Source organism: Macaca thibetana, chromosome 1, assembly GCF_024542745.1.
Source record: "Macaca thibetana thibetana isolate TM-01 chromosome 1, ASM2454274v1, whole genome shotgun sequence".
NCBI classification, from domain to species: Eukaryota; Metazoa; Chordata; class Mammalia; order Primates; family Cercopithecidae; genus Macaca; species Macaca thibetana.
This window is the reverse complement of record NC_065578.1, coordinates 166,829,710-166,851,504: the sequence shown is the minus strand read 5'-3', so window position 1 is coordinate 166,851,504 and position 21,795 is coordinate 166,829,710. Positions and strand designations below refer to the sequence as shown.

Here is a 21,795-nt window from a genome sequence, read left to right as displayed (position 1 = left end):
GCTCATGAGAGAAAACTGAACAAAACCATCCTTCTATAATTTTAAACTTAGCAATTGAATACAGGCATAATGAAATCTTGAAAGCTAAGAAAAAAATGTAAATCAGGTATTCTGTTTTTCTTTTCTATTTTTAAAGACACCAATTACTTTGAACACAACAGATAAACTTGACAGCTAATGTTTATAAGAATTTTCATTTCACAAGGAGCATTGTGGCAATATCTAGATCTGCTGTTTGAACTTGTTTGTGAAAATAACATACTTTCCCCGTAAGATAATGAAGAACTTCTTATGAAATAACTTTCTGAGGAGCATATTTACAATACTGCAACTTTTTAAAAATAATTCTGCAGCAATGTAAAAGCAAATTAGCTTCCCCTTACTTTTAATGTATTTATAAAATATAGCATTGGAATTCTTAAATATTTTCATCCATTCAAAGTACTTCAAATATACATTTGTATCATATACCAACTGATTAGTATTTGAAACCTCTTTCTTTGGTCTCATAAATCAAAATAACGTTGTTTCAAAATATCCTTGTCATAATATGTTGTCAGTATTTTAATAGCAACTATTATTTGCTTAAACTTATAGAAGTTAACGATGATTTTCTCTGATATCTATATTTTTAATATTTATGTCTTCTGCTTTATTTTCAAATGCATTTTTCTTATTTAAGGCCTCTTCAATTCTTTATATAGTTCATTTCCTCCACATACACTTTCAAATGGTCACTAAAAACATACACCTTTTAAGCAGACAAAAGAATGTTATACTTCCTGTAACTCATGGTGGCTTTCTTCTATAAATATCTACGACTGAATAATGTATCACTCGAAAATAACAAGGTTCAATATTATAGGTATTTAAATCACTTTTTTCTCAAAATACATTTAATTCTAATTTCCATAATATTTAAGACAGTGGATCAAAAGATCGGTCATGGTTAAAAGCACGCCATTGCTGTTCTTACACTCTAATATCTACTCCTGTTCATTAATGTCATTGTTCAAAAACAATCTAAATAAAATTATGAACATTTATTCTCTTATAGTCATGGAACTGTGATGTTTTGGTATAGGCCTAGGAATATTCTGATTTAGATATAAAATACAAACATGCAAGGCGTGGGACTTTTTTTCTACTCCATCACAAATACAGCATGTCTTTCTGGGTATCCTGTTTTGTCTTCTCCTGTCTCTCTCAAACTGCCAATATTGATACCAAATTAAAAGACTGACTTTTACTTTTATAGATTCTGACTGATAATTAACAAAGCCAATGAGACAACTAAAGACCAATTGCTATGGCTGGGCGTGGCTACATAATTTTCAAAGTAATCCTGTGAGTTGACTTCATCCAATTTCAAGGCTTTAAACGGTGTTTATATGCTCATGATAGCCAAATTTGTATGTTCATCAACATTCTTATAATGGCCTAGGAGATGTTACATGACCTGACCCATGCTTTATTTTCAGATCTCAACTTTTACTACCTTTCTCTTCCTTCACTCTGCTCTATTTATGCATATCTTCTTTATTGTCTTATTTATTTATTTATTCATTTTTGAGACAGAGTTTTGCTCTTGTTGCCCAGGCTGGAGTCCAATGGGGCCATCTCGGCTCTCTACAAACTCTGCCTCCCAAGTTCAAGTGATTCTCCTGCCTCAGTCTCCTGATTAGCTGGGATTACAGGCATGCACCACCATGCCCGGCTAATCTTGTATTTTTAGTGGAGATGGGGTTTTTCCATGTTGATCAGGCTGGTCTCAAACTCCCGAAACCACGTGATCTGCCTGCTTTGGCCTCCCAAAGTGTTGGAATTACAGGCGTGAGCCACCACGCCCGGCTTATGCTTGTCTTCTTACTGTTCCTCAAGTCATCAGATGTGCTTGCATCTCAGAGTCACTGCTTTTCCTTTTGCCTGGAAAACTCTTATCTCAGATATGTGCATAGTTATTACTTTAATTTGCTCAGGTCATTGATTAAATATCAACTCCTTGATGAAGTCATATAATGACTGTATCATTTAAATTGAACCCATTGCTACATCCTTGTGCTCTTTGTTGTCCTTCCCTACTTAATCTTTCTCCATAGCACTATTTCTGGCAGAAATATTTATATTTTACTTGTTTATTATTGTTTATTTTGTCTCTCCGATTGGAATAAAAGCTCCCCAAGAGCAGAGATTATTTCCGTTGGTTTTTAAAGAACACCTGAAATCGTTCTGTCACACAGTAAATATTCAATGACTAATTACTAAATAAGTGAATAAGTAAATGGATTAGATAACAATTATCTCAACTTTCCATATAATATGACTGAAAATTAAATGGAGCAGGTTGGTTCAATGTTAATTGGGTTTGGCAGTTAATGAGTCAACCATTTCTGTCTGCCAAAACCAGTGTTCTTTCCTCTATGCCACATTTCCTTCCTGAGGTTGCAGCATGCCTACTACAAAACAGAAAGAATTTTGTTTGTGATTAGGATTTCTGATTCCTGAAGAGTATAATTTTATCTGCAGCTTTAATGAGATAAATTTCTGTATAACACATTTTATAATAATAATAATATGACTGGTTTTGTTTTTTGACAGGAAACATTAAAATTCAGGTAAATATCTATAAAAAATAATCATGTAGTAACTGTACCATGGGTATACATAATGTTTATTTCAGTAGAATGATTGCATCACCAGATTTGAGCTCTCTCTTTAATGACTGTCAATGACCTTCGTGCCACTTCACATGTAAAACTTAGGTGATCTCAGTTGTTTGTATGATTCAATATATTCCCTTCTAAGATCCTCTGATTTACCTTTTCATTCCTATGATATTTAACCTAACGATTTTAAAAAAATAACATCCAATTCTAAATAAATGTATGTATGTATTTGTATGTAAATACATGTGTAGATGTATATAGATTTTATAATTTATAACTATTTACATAGCTAACAGATACAACTAGAATCAAGCCCACATTTGAATATGTGAAATATACTTATATTCTTTAAGCAAAATAAGAAAGCATAGTTTCTTTGCCATGCATAATTTTTAATGATAATCACAAATCTGTGACAAAATGACAGAAACTGTATTGACTACTCCAAAATGTTTTATAAACCACTCTCCTCTTGCCTTTCTCTATTAAAAAGCTATAAATCTAAAATACTTGATGTTTCAGGATGCTGGAGATATGTCTGGAAACATGTGACAGGGCTTAGACCAATTATATGTTAAAAGACAATGAGTGGGACTCATGGAAAGCCTTCAATATAGCCTCAGCTGGCAGTAATCTGCCCCTTTGTCATTCTTCCATCTTCCTACCTAGAAGACTAGCCTGAAGCAGAGAATGCATTTTATGATTACAATAAGAGAACCCTGAAGGGTAAAGACTATAGGGTAAAGATGTTGGAATAAGAAAATAGAACAAAGTGCTCTGATGACGTCATTGAATCAGATAGCCTGCTCTGGATGCTGAACCCATAGTTTTTAAGGTGTAAACTAAACACTACTCCTACTTTCAGTGAGATATTACATCACGTGGGGCAGAACACATTTTTAACTAATGCAGTATTCCTTATTATACAGAAATAAAATTAGTGTAAATTACCGCTTGCCTCCCCCATTACTTCCTAAGGAATAAATGATTTCCCCTTTATCAGGAAGAAACATTCCAGTCTCTGGAGCCCATCCTTTACTCCCTCATTGCGTTTTCAATCTCTTTTTCTTTAGTGGTACTTAAAATTTAAACATTAAAAGCAAACAAAAATAGATAAATACTTGTGTACATAGAAAAAGCTTCCCTTAACATTTCTGTGCAATAGGGCTTTCATTATTTTTCTTTCTTCGATTAACGAGCAAACCTAATGAAGTACCAATCTCCAACCACACTTCATTTCTTATCATCCCTTAATTTGTTCATGCTTTCGCACAATAAGAAAATCCCCATTGTCGAAATTGTTTTTTCAGAAGTCCTCAGAGAACAGCCTCCAAAAAGCTTGCTCAGTCTTAATCTGGAATCATCTATATTATTAACAATCCAGTTCCTTTTAGAAATCCTATCTCAGTTTTATTTTAGTATGCTATACTATGATTGCTTTCCTTTTCTTCACTCTATTTCCTAGAATTAACAAATTCCTAGAAAATAGTCTCAAGTTGTCATTTCTCCCAAATCCCTACTACTTCCTCCTTCACCTTTGTGAGCCTGACTGGCATGATCCACCGCCTCAGGAACCGAGTGTGCAGCAATGTCTACCACATTATGTCTTCATTAGAAAGCAAATACATCCAATAACAAACCACTTTTCTTTCTGCCAACTATGTACTTCATTATTTTCTACTGTCCAGTGTCAATAAGTGAGGAGATTTTCTTTTTTTCCCCCTCTCTCTTTTCTACACTCATATCTAATCAGTGGCAAACTTCTGTAAATTCTAACTAAGCAGTATTTTTCTTATCAATTCTCTCTTTTTCTTACCCCTCGATTTTTACTGAGGTGAAAAAGATTACCTCGTGGATGGGACTAATTAAATATTCTCGTGAAAACAAATTGAAAGAGAAAGAAAATGAATTGCTAAATTTTTAAAATTCTGGTAAAGATGAAATGTCATTAGGATGGGCCAGTTGAATGTTAACAAACTGGACTGATAATCCAGCATCTCCTTGTGGAAATCATTATGGTCCATGTTCAAAGGTGATTTTTTCCTAAAGAACAAATTTATGTTCATTGAGAATAAACTTATTTTTGACAAGATTGCCAAATAAATCAAAATGCTAATTTAATCAACAACAAGACATGCCACTGCCACGAGCACTGAACACGCAAATGTAAATAAAGTGAACACAGGTGTGAAAAATGAGGAAAAAAATGAGAAGCATTAAAATACAGAATGAACTCTCTAAAAATATAAAGAACACAGTTATCTGAAGTAATATAAGTTATTTTATGACTGACAGGTCAGCTAGAACTGAAATTAACATAATAAAAAATATAAAAAGAAAATGTTATATCATAAGAAATTTAATCAGCCTTGGGAACTGTATTAGAGTACTGCCTAAGTTTCTGGAGAGACCACTTCATACCCACTAGGATGGTTATGGTTAAAAAAAAAAAAAAAAAAAAGCGGATAATTACGAATATTGCTGATGATGTAAATAAAGTAGCATCCTGATATATTGATGATGATAATCGAAGTGCCATTGGAAAAACATTCTGACAGTTCCTAAAGAAGCTAAACAGAGTGACCATATGACCCAGCAATTCTACTCCTAGATATAGACCAGGAAAATGAAAGCCTATGTCACACAAAAGCCTTTTCACAAATGTTAATAGCAGCATTGTGAAAATGTTAGAAGCAACCCAAATGCCCTCCAACTGATGAGTGGAAAAATAGTGATATATCCATGCAAAGGAATATTATTCAGTTGTAAAAAGGAATAAAGTGCTGATGCATATTACAATATGAATAAACCTTGAAAAACATTATGTACAATATTCAATAGTTGGGTGACCAGCACACTAGAAGCCCAGTCTCTACCATTAGGCAACGTACCCAAGAACCTACATGCACACATATCCCCTGAATCTAAAGCAAAACCACATTATTTAACATTGTTTATGTTCATTTCTTTACTGTATTGCAAAATATACTAAAATGATTTCAGCTGAGCATGATGGCTCAGGTCTGTAATCCCAGCACTTTGGAAGGCCAAGGTAGATGCATCACTTGAGTCCAGGAGTTTGGGACTAGGCTGGGCAACATGGCAAAACCCTGTCCCTAAAAAAAAAAAAAAAAAAAACCTGTGCATGATAGTGCATGACTGCATGACTATAGTCCCAGCTACTGTGGAGGTTGCAGTAAATCTATAAAAACAGAAGTAGATTGTGGTTGCCTAAGGCTGCAAGAATTAGCGGGGAGAAATGCAGGGTGATGATAAAGGGTAGATAATTTCTTTATAGGGTTCTGAAATCATTTAGTGGTGACGGTTGGATAATTCTATGAATATACTTTTAACATACTGAACTGTATACTTTAAATGAGTGAATTGTATAGTATGTAAGCTTTATTTCAGTAAATCTGCTATAAAAAGTTATTATGGTGGATGATAACATTTACTGTGACACAGTTGTGAAATAATTTTGCAAGTCACTCTTATTTAAAGGAAATCCTTAATTATATAACAATGTTTTCAACAACATTGCTTTCTTTTTTAATAAGGTAAAATTCATTAGAGTACATTGGGAAAAGTCTTATTCTAAGGATCACTAAAATCCTTTTTTAACTTACATGAAGTATAATTCTTTTTCACCAGGCAATACTGTTTGTCAATAAATAATATTTACTAGGAGATGCACAAGGCAATTTAACTTCAGTCATGAGTAATGAGCTGTGTTATATAGTGTTTATGGAACTTATTTCATCATTCAAGTATACAACAATGCAGTTGCCTAAATAGTCATCATTATAGTTGTATGAGTCTGTACAAAGATATTAAAGATATTACAGAAAAATAATGAAGACACTTGATGAGTTCTATGAATGTTCACTTAATTGGTGTTAAAATAATTTTTAGTACTTTATTTAATTGCATCAAAATGACAAATCCTTTCTGCAAAGAAAATAAATGTCATTCCTAATCCTGTTACATCCTTCCTATTGCACAGATTAAAGGCTTATTAGTGTACAGAATAAAAATATTCGTATTCACAACTTTGAGAAAATGGCTCCTAAGAAAATCTTACCATCCCAATTAGGCAATTAGAAGTAAGACAGTAAAATCTAATTTAGAATACCACTGAGCATTTACTACTTTTAAATTAACAACTTATCCATCTATAAATAAATCTCAAGAAAGAATTTTCCTTTTTCTGGATTTATTTGATTTGACACTTAAACAATTATCAATTAACTTACTTAATATTTAATATGAGTAATCATAACCACTAGTATAAGTGGAATTTACTTAGAAAATCAACATTTTGTCTGAAATATAAGATTAGAAATATGACAAGGTATGAAATAAAGTACATGTGTCTCTTTAAGAGCAATGACTATGTTCACTAGTTATATTTTCTTTGATCATCTTAGTCAAAAACAACTTCTGTGTTTCATAAAACTCTATCAAAATAAACAAGAACAGAAAAGGTTCTAATGGTATAACTTTCTCCAACGTTGAAATGCATATAAAAAGTGATTTATATTGCATCAGCTAATTTTATACAACTACTTTGTTATTATTCTATTATAAAATTGCCATTTTGACATCAGTTGTGTACATTAAGCTTTCAGGTAAAACTTACCTCAGGAACAGAAAAATTTAACTTTAAGTTCTTTTACTAATAACTGTCAGAATCCTTTAATTAAATGTTTCATTTGCTGCATAAGTATTCATCTTTAAGATAAAAATCATGTCCTAATCCTAAGCCTAACAAATGATGCAGGCACTTAGAATTTATTAATAAATTGCAACAAACTATCTCAAGACTACTGAGAAAAGACAGCAAACCACTGTCAATTTTCTATGTCTTGGATTCCTTAATATGTCTGTATTCATCTATCAGATAAAGATAACTCACACAAATTCAAATATAGGTACATATCTAGCTGTATACGTTGGCCTTCTATATTTCTAAATCACATAACTGCTCTTATTGTTTTTTATATAATTTAAAAGGTTATCTTAAAGAAAAAATATACTTACTGCCCTCTAGAGGTATGAACCAGTAGTGTAATAAGTGTAGATGTTGCTGGGCATATACAGTTTAAAGCTAACATGGCGTATTTAAACTCTTCTTCACAAACAACATGATCTGTTTGAAATAAAATAGGTAAATTAGAATAATTTACCTTTGGAGAGTAATAAAATATAGAAAATAAAACAAAATGAATAAAATGGCAAAAGTCTCAATATAAACATACTTATTTTAGAGATGTTTTTACAAGTGCAATTTTATTCCCAGGAAATATATCTCCTAAGAGAGAGCACTGAAGTATGAGTTAAGTGATTGGCGTGGGGGTCACTCCTGTCTCAACAAATTTAGCAACCTTTGCTAAGATGCTTAACCCTGTCTTAACAAAATTGGCAACTTTTGGTAAAATGCTTAATCTTCCTATGCCTAGCAGGTGGGTTTGAGGTGTGTTCTAAAATATATCAAATACTTTATAAAGTCTCCTTTTGTTCTGATCATTCTATGGTATAAAACACAACAGTACTGATTTAGAAGAGTATTGATATATCAAATTCATAATAACACAGCATAAATTTTAGAAAATAATTATTAAAAGATTTAGCAGATAATATGTGCCTAGTATAGAAGAAATAGATTTGATACTATGAAAATAACTGTAATATCAAGCAATAGAATTCGTTAAAATAAATTGAACTTGAAATTGTACTTTAACTCCAAATACCTAAAAGTCATACACTCAAAAGATGATAGGGTCCAGCCAGAAAACATAATAAATGGCTGCTGAAATTCAATCACATAAAAATAATAATGTTAGAAATGAGAGCACATGAGAAGGTGCAGGCCACATCTAAAGAGAATGACGCTACCCAGGCCAAGCATTGTTATGCAGGAATGAGGGTCCAGAGGCCAGATATTCTATTTTCTACAGAAGTTGGGTTTTTAAAAAGTGAGTAAATAGTGTTTATTTTGGAAAAAACAAAAATCCACTTTCCCAAATAAACACGTAGAGCTGGTATTAAAAATACAGAGAAGGTTTAAAGTTCTAAGAAAATAAATATTCTCAGGCAGAAAAACAGCAGTTTTAACAAAATTAAGAAATAGAAGATCAAATTTTTCAGTGAGCCAGATCTATAAAATGAACCCATAACACCATACAATTTATGAAGAAAGATGAAAAGGTGACGAGGGAAACGGTTTAGCACATGCACTGGACAAACACTGACCTTAGTTCTGTCCTATCTTTATAATATGATTTAGTACATGAGAAAGCATACTACTTTTTTATTTTGTTTTCATTTTTTATTGTTTCTCTTTCGCATTTTATGGAAGAAAATACATACTATGAATATATGTCAGGATTTACTCTAAAAATATCAAGTTTCTACTAATAATCTCTCTCTCCACACCCACTTGTCAATATATTCTAATTAACTTAAAATGTTTTTAAAATACATAAGCAGATTATTTATTGCTTTGCAGGAAAGAATCTGTAAGCAGATTCTAGATACAATTTTGAATGCAGAGAAGTGTACATAAAATTTGCAAAAGAACAGTGTCTTTAAACTATCATTTCAATATTATCTCAAAATAATTTTCAGTGTGCATGCCCAATGTGTGAAAACAGAGCGACAAAACTGCTAAACCCGGAATGTTATTACTGTAGAATCATATGATATCAATACATAGAGGACCCATAAATTTAAATTCAAAAATTAAAACAGATGATCTGAGAAAAAATATGTACATTTATTATGACACAGAATTTTTAAAATTTCAAACTGTAACAGAAAATTTGGAAGGTATGATTACCATATATGCAATGTAGCATATGCAGTTATTAACTTTTCCTTACTACAGTGCACAAACCCTATTTCTTTCAGTAGGGAAATGTGAGAAAATGTGATGGATGTGTGATACTTTGAAAATATCTCATTGTATTTTCCTTCAATAGTTGAAAAAGTAAAAAAAAAAAAAAAAAAAAAAATTGGTCTCCTCCCTTTTCTTCAATAAATGTGTGCATCCGAGTTTGGAGGACAACGGCTGTGGGAATATTTTGATGCACTGGGTAACGTTTCAAAAAATGTACTAATCAGAGAAAATTAGAAGGAAGCAAAAGACTCCTAAATTTCAGGTAGTCATTTTTGTGTTTGCATGTGTCTTTTTTCTACATTTGGTAAAAGTTTTACAGTGTCCATCAGCCCTTTCAACAAAAAATATATGTAGTACCATCAATGGTGGTAATTTTACACATAAACACAAAGTATGTGTGCACTGTTCCATTGTACGCTGAATTATCTAGGGATGCACCGCGGTGTAAATTAAGAGAAAATTTACTTTATTACATTTAGCATTGTATGTGACTCATTAATAAAAATTAATATACGTTACATATCAGTCAAAAGCTAGCACCTTGTCATTGGTAAAAGTGTCTTTTTTCCCCAATATCTTCTTGTGTATTCATGCCTGAGTGTTTACATATTTAAAAAACATGCTTTTTATTATTATTTCCATTTTTTCTTTCATATTAGATTCAAATATTATACTAATTTTTTATACTTTATGTGTATAGATAGTTATACTTACTCTGAATTTCACTTCAAAATAGTGTAGGAAGTGTTGCAAAATATTTATTATAAAAAGAGAGTATTGGATCAGAGAAAATAATCATTTTTTAGATAAATAAGTTAATATATAATTATCATGAAAGCCTTTGTTAGACAAAATGTAAATTCAGTATTCTTTTCATTAAAAAAGCTATTTAATTTCTATGAATGGAAAATACAAGGAAAAAGATATGATAGACTATTCAACTGGATAAAAATATTTGCATGTATCACAGAGAGTTAAAATTCAATCTGCAAAATAGAACTGCTTATATATCTAGACTTGTCCTCTCAGGTCCAAATCCATCCTTCCTCTTGGGACATTTTTTAGAACTAACCACTAATCCTTAGCCTGAATTAAAATACTGAAAATATTCCTTCATACTAATTGCCCCTCATTTCCCAATACATTATAACAGCCAAAGTTTATGGATTATATAATCAAATTCCCCTCTCTCTCTTTTTTCCCCATTGTCATTCTTACTACTTACTACGGGTTTCTAATACATCCATAATTCTTATGACTGAGATATCAAATTTCAGATTTTAGAAAGGCAATGTGTTTCATCTACCAGACACTATATAACATATCCAAGGAACAACTTATTCCTAAAAATATAATTGTTTCTACAGCTAAATGTGTGAATATTTATACTAAGTAGAAAAAATAAAGGGTTAAATAGCTTCATGGCAGTTCAGTGCAGGAACTACCACCAAATAATTTCAGATAATTTCATGTTTTACCACCAAGAATACAAAAAATATTTTCATGTTTCAGATATTCCTTGTTTTGGAACTACAGCTAAGGAATTGGGAACTGTTATTCAAACTCTGGTGTTCTTTCCTCTAGGCTAACAACTTCCTAATTGGTTTTCATGTTTTCCAGCTCTTCAGCATTCTACCTTGTAAGATTTGATTATGTAAATTGGGTTACTCTTGACACATCCAACTAAAATAAAAACATTCCTATAAATTTTATAAAACTAATTTAAAAAGAAAGAAGGAAGAGAAATGAAAATAAAACAAGCTTGCAGCACTATTCAGCATGAATCATTAGGTCAGCTTACTTTCTGACCCACTTCCTCGTAGTTGTTTCCCTATTGCCCACAAACCACATAAACACTGTCGCAAGGCTATAGCATCCCTTAAGTGCTCTAGAGATTACAACTTAAGAATTGTAAGACATTAACTTTTCCATTTGAGATATTCTTTAAGGTTCTGCATACTGGTGAAACTACTGACATCAGCTGGTCTGAAGGACCTCCATTGATGCTAGCTACTCTTTATGACCCCAAGAAGAGCTGACTCACCAAAGAAGACTGTTTCCACATTCTGATTATTTCATGCCTCTTACTCCATCCAGTCAATGATCCCAATATCCCCCTGACCTCCACCATGTACTTAAAAACTTTATCTCCTCAGGGAGATGCATTTGAGGGTCTCCTGTCTCCTTGCTTGGGTCTACTGTAATCACTAAACTCTTTCTTTGCTGCTAACCCTCTTGTCTCAGCGTATTGGTATGTTACTGTGTAGTGGGCATATGAACCCTTTGGTCCTGTAACAAATTCAGAGTCGAGAGGCCAAGGGGAAAAAGCAGTCAGGGCACATTAACAACAATTCCAAGAATTAAACTGCCACAAGCACAGCTGCTAAAACAGCCTGATGTAACCCTAAGACCAGTTTTAGCTAATAGCTGCCATGATTCTGAAACTAATTTTACCTACCACCTTTACTCACCAAAGATTGCCAGTTCCCAAAAGCTTCTTCAGTGCCAATGACCATTTTTTCAAAATAATATAGAACATTTATTTTAAAAATAATGCCCCCAACCTTCTATTTATTTTTCAGACATACCAAAGACCACTCCAGCCTGTGTGTATGCCCTGAATTGCAATTATGTGATTCTCAAATAAAATTTTAAATTTGCAACTTTTTTTGACTTCAACAACTTATTACCCTTCTACCCTTCTAAACTATGCTATCCAATACAGTAGACACCAGTCATATGTGGTTATTTAAATTTAAATAAATAAAAAGTAAATACAAATAAAATTTCAATTCCTCCATCATACAGGTCACATCCTAATAGCACAATGACACTTGTGGCTACTAGCTACAGTATGGGATAGTTCATACATAGACATTTCCATTATTACAAATAGTTCTGTTGAACAGTGCTGTTTGATCTGCCAAATGGTTTAGAGGCTTTTTGTAAATTCTAAAACATAAAGGATATATATATACATACACACACACACATACACGCATATATATATGCATATATATACATATATGTATATATGTGTGCATATATATACATATATATGTGTATATATATCCTTAAAATATGATTCATAGAGAGTCAGAATTTGGGTAATCATACTAACACCTTTTCCGTGCCCCTTCTCAGTCATATTAGTGCTAAATTTTTTTATCTGAAATAAGAGGAGAGACGGCAGAACATATTAGTATAAATGCAGGTGGGTGGGTAGATTTGTTGGTGGAAGTTTATTAAAGTTCTGGTTTTCTTCCTGTGATTTTTTTTTTTTTTTTTTTTAGCGAAATAAGTGGAAATGATGATTAAGGAAGAGCTTGGAGTTTAGAGGTTGCAGGTTGCCTTTTGCTTGTTTATTTTGTTTCCTTTAGCTACATTTAAAATGCATGGAAGTTTACACCAAGAAGATAGAGAGTGAGACTTAAGGCTGGCTTTTGACAAACAAGTCCAACTAATGTAGAGGGTCAAGTCATTGATGGTGAGTTGAAGATGTAGGTCATTAATAATATACCATGACATTCAAGCAGGCTAAGAAAGGAAGACAAGACCTCTGGGTGTAAATGGCAGGGAAGATTTGGCAAGAACAATGAATTGTAAGTCTTGTATGGTCAAAAGAACGTTGAAGTTCTTCATTAGAGGGAGTGAACTACAAAGATAGGAAGTGGTGGTCAGAGAAGGAGACGCTAGGATTAGAGATGACAGAGGAGTCACGTTTATTGGTAATGATATGATCTAAGTTACAACCCTAGAAATTTTTGCTGAGCTAGGATGAGCTGAGCAATAACACTGAAAGAATGGAAAGTACAGAAACATTAGTCTAGAACATCAAAAGAATCATTTTCATGGGCATAAACATCATCAGATAGTATGACAAAGCAATGTTGGAGAGAGTGACAGTGAGTTGGGAGATCGAGCACATTTTCAGTTTATCAGATACACATTTTTTTGGTGTGTGCAGGGGGGAGAATTTCAAGTCGTAAACTGCCAATTTTTATCAAATAATTTTCTAGTTAAAAATAGAAGACAAAGTCATAAAATTTAGATAATATAGAAATGCATAACGTAGAAATACATCAGTAACAGTAACTACTATTTTCCCCTACGACCCATTTTCCCCTTTGTATCCAAAAACCTCCTCTCAACAGAGAGACGTTTAGAAGAGGTGGTTGAAAAGGGCAAGTATACTAATGTTTGTTCACAGTACCTTGCTGATTTTAGTCAGCAATACATAGAGAGCTGATATGAGGTAAGAACTGATCACTTTGCAAGCAGAAAGAGAAGGGAATAGAACTCTCTTAAGTAGTACATTGTTTTCTTATGATCAAAAATTTTAAAAATGTATAAAAATGGATACTTGCAGAATTGAAAAAGTGAACTGTATCCTAAATATCAGGAGATGACATTCCCTTTCAGAGCCTTTATCAGAGGCCTCTAATTTAGACTTCCCAGCCAGACCAATAAAGACAGACCTGTGACAAAATCAGATTAAAGTGCAGTGCTGCCTTCACATTCAAACTTGTTTCAGATAATAACACGGTATCCACCATTACAAGAAAGATGGCGATGTGGACAGGGCAACAAAATCCAGTAAGTCAGGTTTAACAAAGTTCTTAGAAAAGAACTTTGAACACAGTTACTGACACGCAGAGAGGCCTAGAAGAAATCCACCCAAATTTCAACTTCAAGCGTGACCACAGAGAATAGTGAGCCATGCATATGAATGGACAAAGGAATTACTCTCTAAAGAGCAAAATCAAGGTTTCATTAAGGAACTTTACATGTTTCTTTGGAGGTTTCTCAATTCACGTGCCACAGGATATGCTATGGACTAATGACTACTGTGCATTTTCTTCTTCTGTTTTCCAAAAACTATTATTTTATTACAGCTTTCTTCCTCTACTATTGTGTATCTATATGGGGTAGTGGTCCTGGGAACATCTAGAAAATTTATTAATGTGTATATTGCTAGATTATTAGGAGCCACATCTAGATCTGACTCTGCATTGTCCAGATATCCTGAACTTTGAGCTGCATATGGCATTTGATGAAACTTGGATTATTTGTCATAGGGAATGGATGAGTGTTTTCTCATTTATTCCCTATGTCAAATACTCCAAGTTTTAGTGGCGCTATATAAATGCCATTCTAAAAAGAAAGAAAGAGAAAGTGGATACTGGGGGAGAGAGTAGTTTTAGCCATGGTTCAAGCCTTTAGGCACCCAAGTAACCATGTACAACATTATGTATAATGTTGTAATGCTGTTTATATAGATGTACAACATTATTTATCTGTATAAATAAACATTTGTATAGATAAACAACATTATATATGTAATTAACATATATAACAGCAATATAATATATACAATTTAATATATAATATATAATAATTTATATATATAATACATAAACTACATTATATATATAATATATAAACAACATTATATATATGTATATATATAATGTTATGTATGGTTACTTGGGTGCCTAAAGACTTGAACCATGGCTAAAATTACTGTCTCCCCCAGTATTCATTTTCTATTTCTTTCTTTTTAGTAATAGAGACTCTTATTTCCCCTCACCCCACTTCTATATTTTACCTGGATTCATGGCTGCTCTGGTAGAAGTTACATATCTCAGTTTCCCTTTTAGATAGATATGGCCACATTACCAGGGTTTGTCTGATGGGACAATGTGCAGAAATGTACAGACTCTGGATTACTTTTTGTATACAAAACTACTTTTCCTAACCTGTTTTCTTCTTGTTGGTGAGACAACATATATGACAAAGGCACAGCTTTGATTATACAAAGATACCTCTTTATCAAATATAAATCTGTCATTTTTTTCTGTCTAGCTTCTAATTCCCCTCCTTTGTTGAAGAAAGTGTTTCCTATTCAAAAATTATATGTGGCAGGGTGTGGTGGTTCATGCCTGAAATCCCAGAACTTTGGGAGCTCGAGGCGGGCACATCATCTGAGGTCAGAAGTTTGAGACCAATCTGGCCAACATGGCGAAACCCAGTCTCTATCAAAAATACAAAAAGTTAGCTAGGTGTGGTGGTCCATGCCTGTAATACCAGCTACTTGGGAGGCTGAGGCAGGAGAATTGCTCGAACTTGGGAGGTAGTGGCTACAGTGAGCCAAGATCGTGCCACTATACTCCAGCCTGGGTAACAGAGTGAGACTTTCTCTCTCCCTCTCTGTATATATGGAGAGATATAATAAAATACAAGATATACATATGTGTATCTTATCTTGTATTTTCTTCTCATCCATTAAAGGTTTCTGTTTATTCAGACTTAGATCTTTCTTCACTATTGCTTGATAAGACATAAGCACATGAGATCAAGTGATCAAGTGGTATCACCAGTGAGTGTGCCAGGCCATGGGGAAATTTCTTAATCCCTAGGCCTAACTGGCCTTATATCTAATATGTGAATTACAATAGTGTTTACCTCATAGAATTATCTGAGGAAAGAAATAGAAAATGAGTATAAAATGCTAATCAGGGCCGGGCGTGGTGGCTCACGCCTGTAATCCCAGCACTTTGGGAGGCCGAGGCGGGCAGCTCGCAAGGTCAGGAGTTCGAGATCATCCTGCCCAACGTGGTGAAACTCCATCTCTACTAAAAATACAAGAAAAAAATTAGCCGGGTGTGGTGGCGGGAGCCCGTAGTCCCAGCTACTCAGGAGGCTGAGGCAAGAGAATGGTGTGAATCCGGGAGGTGGAGCTTGTAGTGAGCCGGGATCGTGCCACTGCACTCCAGCCTGGGCGACAGAGCGAGACTCCGTCTCAAAAAAAAAAAGCTAATCAGAATTCTAAACAAATATTATGGATCATCACAATCCTGTGTTATTAAAATAAAAAGACGATTTCAGTAAACTATCTTGAAACAAATGCCAACAGTATATTTTTTAAATGTAAGTGGCAAAACAATATAGCATAATTCCGTTGTTATGCAATTAAAACATGGTCTCACTTTTGTAAAAATGCTGAATTCTGCAAGAATGCTCATGTGTATGCCTGTATGTGTTTCTGGATATGCACAGAAAATAGTGTGTAAAGATAAGCATCAAACTGTCAATATAAACTACCTCAACAGGTGGGAAAGAGTTTTAGAAGCATATGACTTTCAAAATAGTAGTATTATGTGACATTCTTGATTTCTTCTTTGTTATTCTAATTTATGTCATTTTCAGTTTAAAAGCTTATAAAATAAAAAATTACAATTGTGATGCAAATTTATTGATAGATAAGAATCAAAATTGTCTTCAAGTCCCTTTTACCTTATGAAAAATAAAATTGATAATTAAAACAAGTCAGAATATTTTCTTAAAAGTCTACATCACCTTATATTCTGAGCTCTTATATGATTTAAAGTACTAGAAACCTCTTCCATGCAGTTGCTAGGTAACAGCTCTTTGGAAAACAGTAAATAGTGGAAAGTGCAGTAAACCAATCTAGTGCTGGGTTTTAATTTACGGAAATCAAATATCCTTTGGAAAATGGCTTTTAAACAGAAAAAATGAACCAGGGTGAATTTTAAAATCTAAATGTTAGTCATTTTTATTTTATGGGGAAAAAGTTTATTAAATAGACCAACTGATTAAATTGCATTATAAAATTTTTCCCATATCCTTTGCTTATTAGATTCTGTTTACAAGCAAGAGTGGGTTTATTGCTACAAAAAAATGTATTTTTTTCTTATACGAGAATAGATAATATCTTGCAATCAAGTGAGTTTTATTTTGATCCTGTTACTTTAATCAATAAAATAACCACTCGTGTGTGTGTGTGTGTGTGTGTGTGTGTGTGTGTGTGTGCGCGTGCGCATATGAACATGTCAGAAACTTTACCAATTCAAAGATTGTGAGGCATTCAACCACTAAGTGGCTAAGAATAGATTTAAGTAAATCTTTAAGTCACTTAGTTTTACCAGATCTAAATATAAGAATGCTTATTAAATGCATAGAATCTAACCCAATTTGAGATTTGCAATTCTCTGTAAAACAGATTTATTTCGTTTCAATAATACAAGTAAAAACATGTTTCTGTTTTTCCAATTGCTTCAATACTTATTTTAGTACAATAAATATAATCTTTTTTGATGTTTCAAGCTATTAAATGCTCAAAAGGGGGGTCAAATTTCCTCCATCTAGTGCAAAACAGTTTTAATTTCATTAACCTCCTTTTATACCTTTCACAAATACACAGCAGTCTTAATAATTTTTGAAAAATTATTTTCCTCAGAATTCCAATTTGTTTAGGTTCTAACCAAGAGTATTCTTTATCAGCTTCTGATAGTATAAAAGATACTTACTGAAGATTCTTTTTAGTAATAAAATAATAATACCAAATAATATTTATGCTTTCATGCTAAGTGATATATATATTATTAAACCTCACAAAAGTTCTATGATACATATTGTGTAAAGTAGTTTTCAGATAAGCAATCAGATACTCAGAACAGTGAAGTAACTTAGCTAAATTTATTACTTATTAAATTTAAACTATCTACAAAGAACTCTACAAAAGCTATACAACTCTAAAATTGATTAACCGGCACTTAAAATAGGTAACATAATGTAGCAGTGTTGCCTTCTCTAGAAACCACTTAAAGATTACCACTTGCTACCAGATGAACAAATGGCTGGAGCAGCCATTACACTGAACTGATGGCTGAGAAAATACAACCACCGAGCTCCCCAAACACCTATCATGTAATAGTGAAGTTTGAGGGAATGTAGGCAAGTTTGCCCTTGAGATCAGTTTCATTCCTTTTCAACCACAAAACACAATATTGTAGCTAAACTGAAATCATTTGAGTAACTGATTCAAAAATATTTTGGAAGATCTCTGGAAGATTTATTAGTAGCAAATAAATACTGCAATAAATGGTAAAAAGAAAATAAATGCATATGTGTTAAGAGGATATAAGGATACTTTGCCTGCTTTGAGGGAATGAAAAAAGCATCACTTAAGGAAACGATGTTTAACCAATTTTTTTTGTTTGTTTGTTTGAGACGGAGTGACACTCTGTTGCCCAGACTGGAGTGCAGTGACGCGATCTCGGCTCACTGCAAGCTCCGCCTCCCCGGTTCACGCCATTCTCCTGCCTCAGCCTCCTGAGTAGCTGGGACTACAGGTGCCCACCGCCACACACGTTAATTTTTTTTTTTTTTTTTTTTTTTTTTTTTTGCATTTTTAGTAGAGACGGGGTTTCACCGTGTTAGCCAGGATGGTCTCGATCTCCTGACCTCGTGATATGCCCGCTTCGGCCTCCCAAAGTGCTGGGATTACAGACATAAGCCACTGCGCCCGGACTGTTTAACCAAATATTTTAAGGATAATTAAGAAAAGTTGTTTGAAAGGCAAAGAAAGCATGCAGAATTTCTTAAAAATAAAATTGGAGGGGTAGGAAGAAACGGAAATGTTTATAGAAATATATTAACAAAGAAAGAAATCTGAAGATTAAGGAAGGAAAAATATTGCTGAGGTTGCTGATAGGGTATGAGGTAATGAGGCACTCAGCAAATATATGGAAAGGAAATCCTTCAATTATAATAGGAAAAAGCAGGAAGCAATAAGTGAACATAAATTAACATTTGGAAAATAAGTTGCAAAATTTAAGGAAATTTTCATGTATTGGCTTCCCATATCTCTGTGTATTATAAAATGAGATAGATCCGAAATAGTAATTACAAGAGCAAGAGAATAGTTTGATTAAAAGAAAAAAACAAAAAACCACAACGTTAAGGGCCGCTTTGAGCTGCCTGACCATGAGTTTATGATGACACAAATCTGACCCACTGGGTGTTATTGTTTTTCCAGGAGTGCCAGTCAAGGAGTAAAAAAAAAGGTTCAATGTACATGGAATTTTGTTTGTCTGCATGTGTGTTTATTTTTGATCAAAAGCTATGGGAAAAAAAAAAGAAAAACAAAGGAATTCAGAACACTGACATGAGGCTGACTGAAATGGCAGACTACAGAGTTCAGGCTCCTTAAAGAGAGAAAAAGAGAAGAAACGGAACTGAGGCACAGGAAGACTAGACTGATGATGCGATGGAATAATGGTTCTCAAGCTATTTGTGATGAAGGGCCAGTTTCCTTTTTCTTTTTAATTGTAAAATAAAAAGAAAGAATGGGTTGTAACCCATTGCAAGCACACGGGCAGCTCATGCCATATGTGATTAACCTATGATTTTGAGAAAGACCAAATTAGTCTATATGCTTAGTAGTCTGTATGCTTTCCAAAGAGATAGTCCACTAATTATGCATTTGGATGTCATGGCAATGTCAAATCACTAGCAAAATTTCTAAAATGCTGCTCTCAATTGCTGTATTAATCTTGTTGTAGCTTGATAAAAGTATGTGGAATGAAACAGGTCTTTGGACCACACTTTGAATAGCACTGCATTAGAAGAGTTGATGAGGTGGAAGGAGAGTGTTTATAGCACTGGGTGATTGAATAAGCAAAATGGAAAGAAGATTGAATTTGGGTACTTTATGGGCTGAATAGTATAAATAAGACAGGAATCATCAGGAGTGATGACAGGGTCCAAGTATATCTTCTATTATATATCATTTTTACTGTAACTCTCAGGAAATTCTTGTCATTAAATCAAAAAAGAAACTTTTGAATCAAGCATTCTATGAAGACTAAAATGTAACCCCAGAACTTGCAGAAATGCAACATGAAGTTGGAAAATGTATTCAGTGTTGCCCTGTGCTTGATTTAAAGAATCATTGAATTTGGAGTCACAAGGCATGAGTCTGAATCCCTCGCCTGTAAGTATATTAAGTCTTTGGCCAGCTATACTTGGTATCAAATTAGATAAAAATGCATAGTTATTTTTATCAATCACAAAAAGCTGTAATTCTTATGTAGTTAACAATACTGTATTTTATACTTGAAATGTGCTGAAAGTAGACCTTTAATATTCTAACCACACACATTAAAAAGGGAACTATGTGAGGTGATGGATGTTGCTAACTAACTTGATTGTGTAAATAATAATACATAAACTACATTATATATATAATATATAAACAACATTATATATATGTATATATATAATGTTATGTATGGTTACTTGGGTGCCTAAAGACTTGAACCATGGCTAAAATTACTGTCTCCCCCAGTATTCATAATACATATGAATACCAACTTATTTTTAGATTTCTGGTGTTCTTTTTCTGTCCCTCTCTACTCTAGAATTTTTTTTTTTTCCATAGCATGATGGAACATTACTTGTGTGCTTGCAAACTATTTCATTTATTTTGGCATACTTTTTATTTTACTAGGTTATATCATCACATTTTTAAGTGGATCTTTTAAATCATATATTACACATAATATAAATCATATATTCTCTATAGTACAGTAATTAGATGTTATGTGTCAAGCACTGTACAATCACTGAACATATAAGGCACTTAAACTCATATTCGGGTGCTAAATAGACATTGAAATGACTATAAATCAATTAGTTCAGTACTGTAACAGAATTCCTATTAAACGTGAACATATATGAAAAAGCGAGAGTAGCAAAGATAAAATGATTTTCTCAATCTCCCTTAGTTGCTGCAGTCAGCTGACTTTTAAGTCCACAGAAAATATATGAAACGCTTTATGAATATGTTCTCACTCTCCATTTCCATTATGATAGCTCTCTGTATCTCTCACCTGTACAACTATAATAGCTTCCTAAATAATCCCTCCTATGAGGTTCTTTTTGTCCTCCTCACTGCACTCAACATTTCCCCTAGAGTTATTTTTTTATCTAGTTAAAATGTGATGTCTTTACCATATACTTGCATTATTCTCACATTACTTCTCCAACAAAATCTTAGTAAAATTTAATTCACAATCACACGTACAAACACGGATGCATACGCATTTGTGTGTGTGTATATGCACAATATGAAGTTCCAAGGCAAGGTGATTTGAGGCAATGACAGTTTTAACATCCCATTATAAGAACTGTCATCTCCACTTGCTGACCATCCTACTGTTAAGATCTCATTCATTCTTTTATTAAAATTTAAAAAATGTTAGGAGACTCTTTTCAAAGCAAAGCCAATTACTTCTGGGATGGGGAAACTAAATCCTGAAAGCCTTAACTATCTATTGTAGGTCTATGAGATTGACTAAATTCATCAAGCCGTATACAGTGAGACTAGAGCATAACTGGAATCATTGGTTTGATATACATGGAGGT

At 33.2% G+C, this 21,795-nt stretch overlaps 1 protein-coding gene across 4 annotated transcripts in view; it reads right to left on the bottom strand.

Annotated features, from left to right (window-relative positions):
- The window catches only part of KCNT2 (potassium sodium-activated channel subfamily T member 2), a 399,106-nt gene that overhangs the window by 155,306 nt on the left and 222,005 nt on the right, over positions 1-21,795 (bottom strand). For all 4 annotated transcript variants that reach the window (XM_050782689.1, XM_050782710.1, XM_050782700.1 and 1 more), the window contains exon 14: positions 7,707-7,815. In XM_050782689.1, coding sequence (XP_050638646.1) covers positions 7,707-7,815 — 109 coding nt within the window. The remainder of the gene's footprint in view (positions 1-7,706; positions 7,816-21,795) is intronic.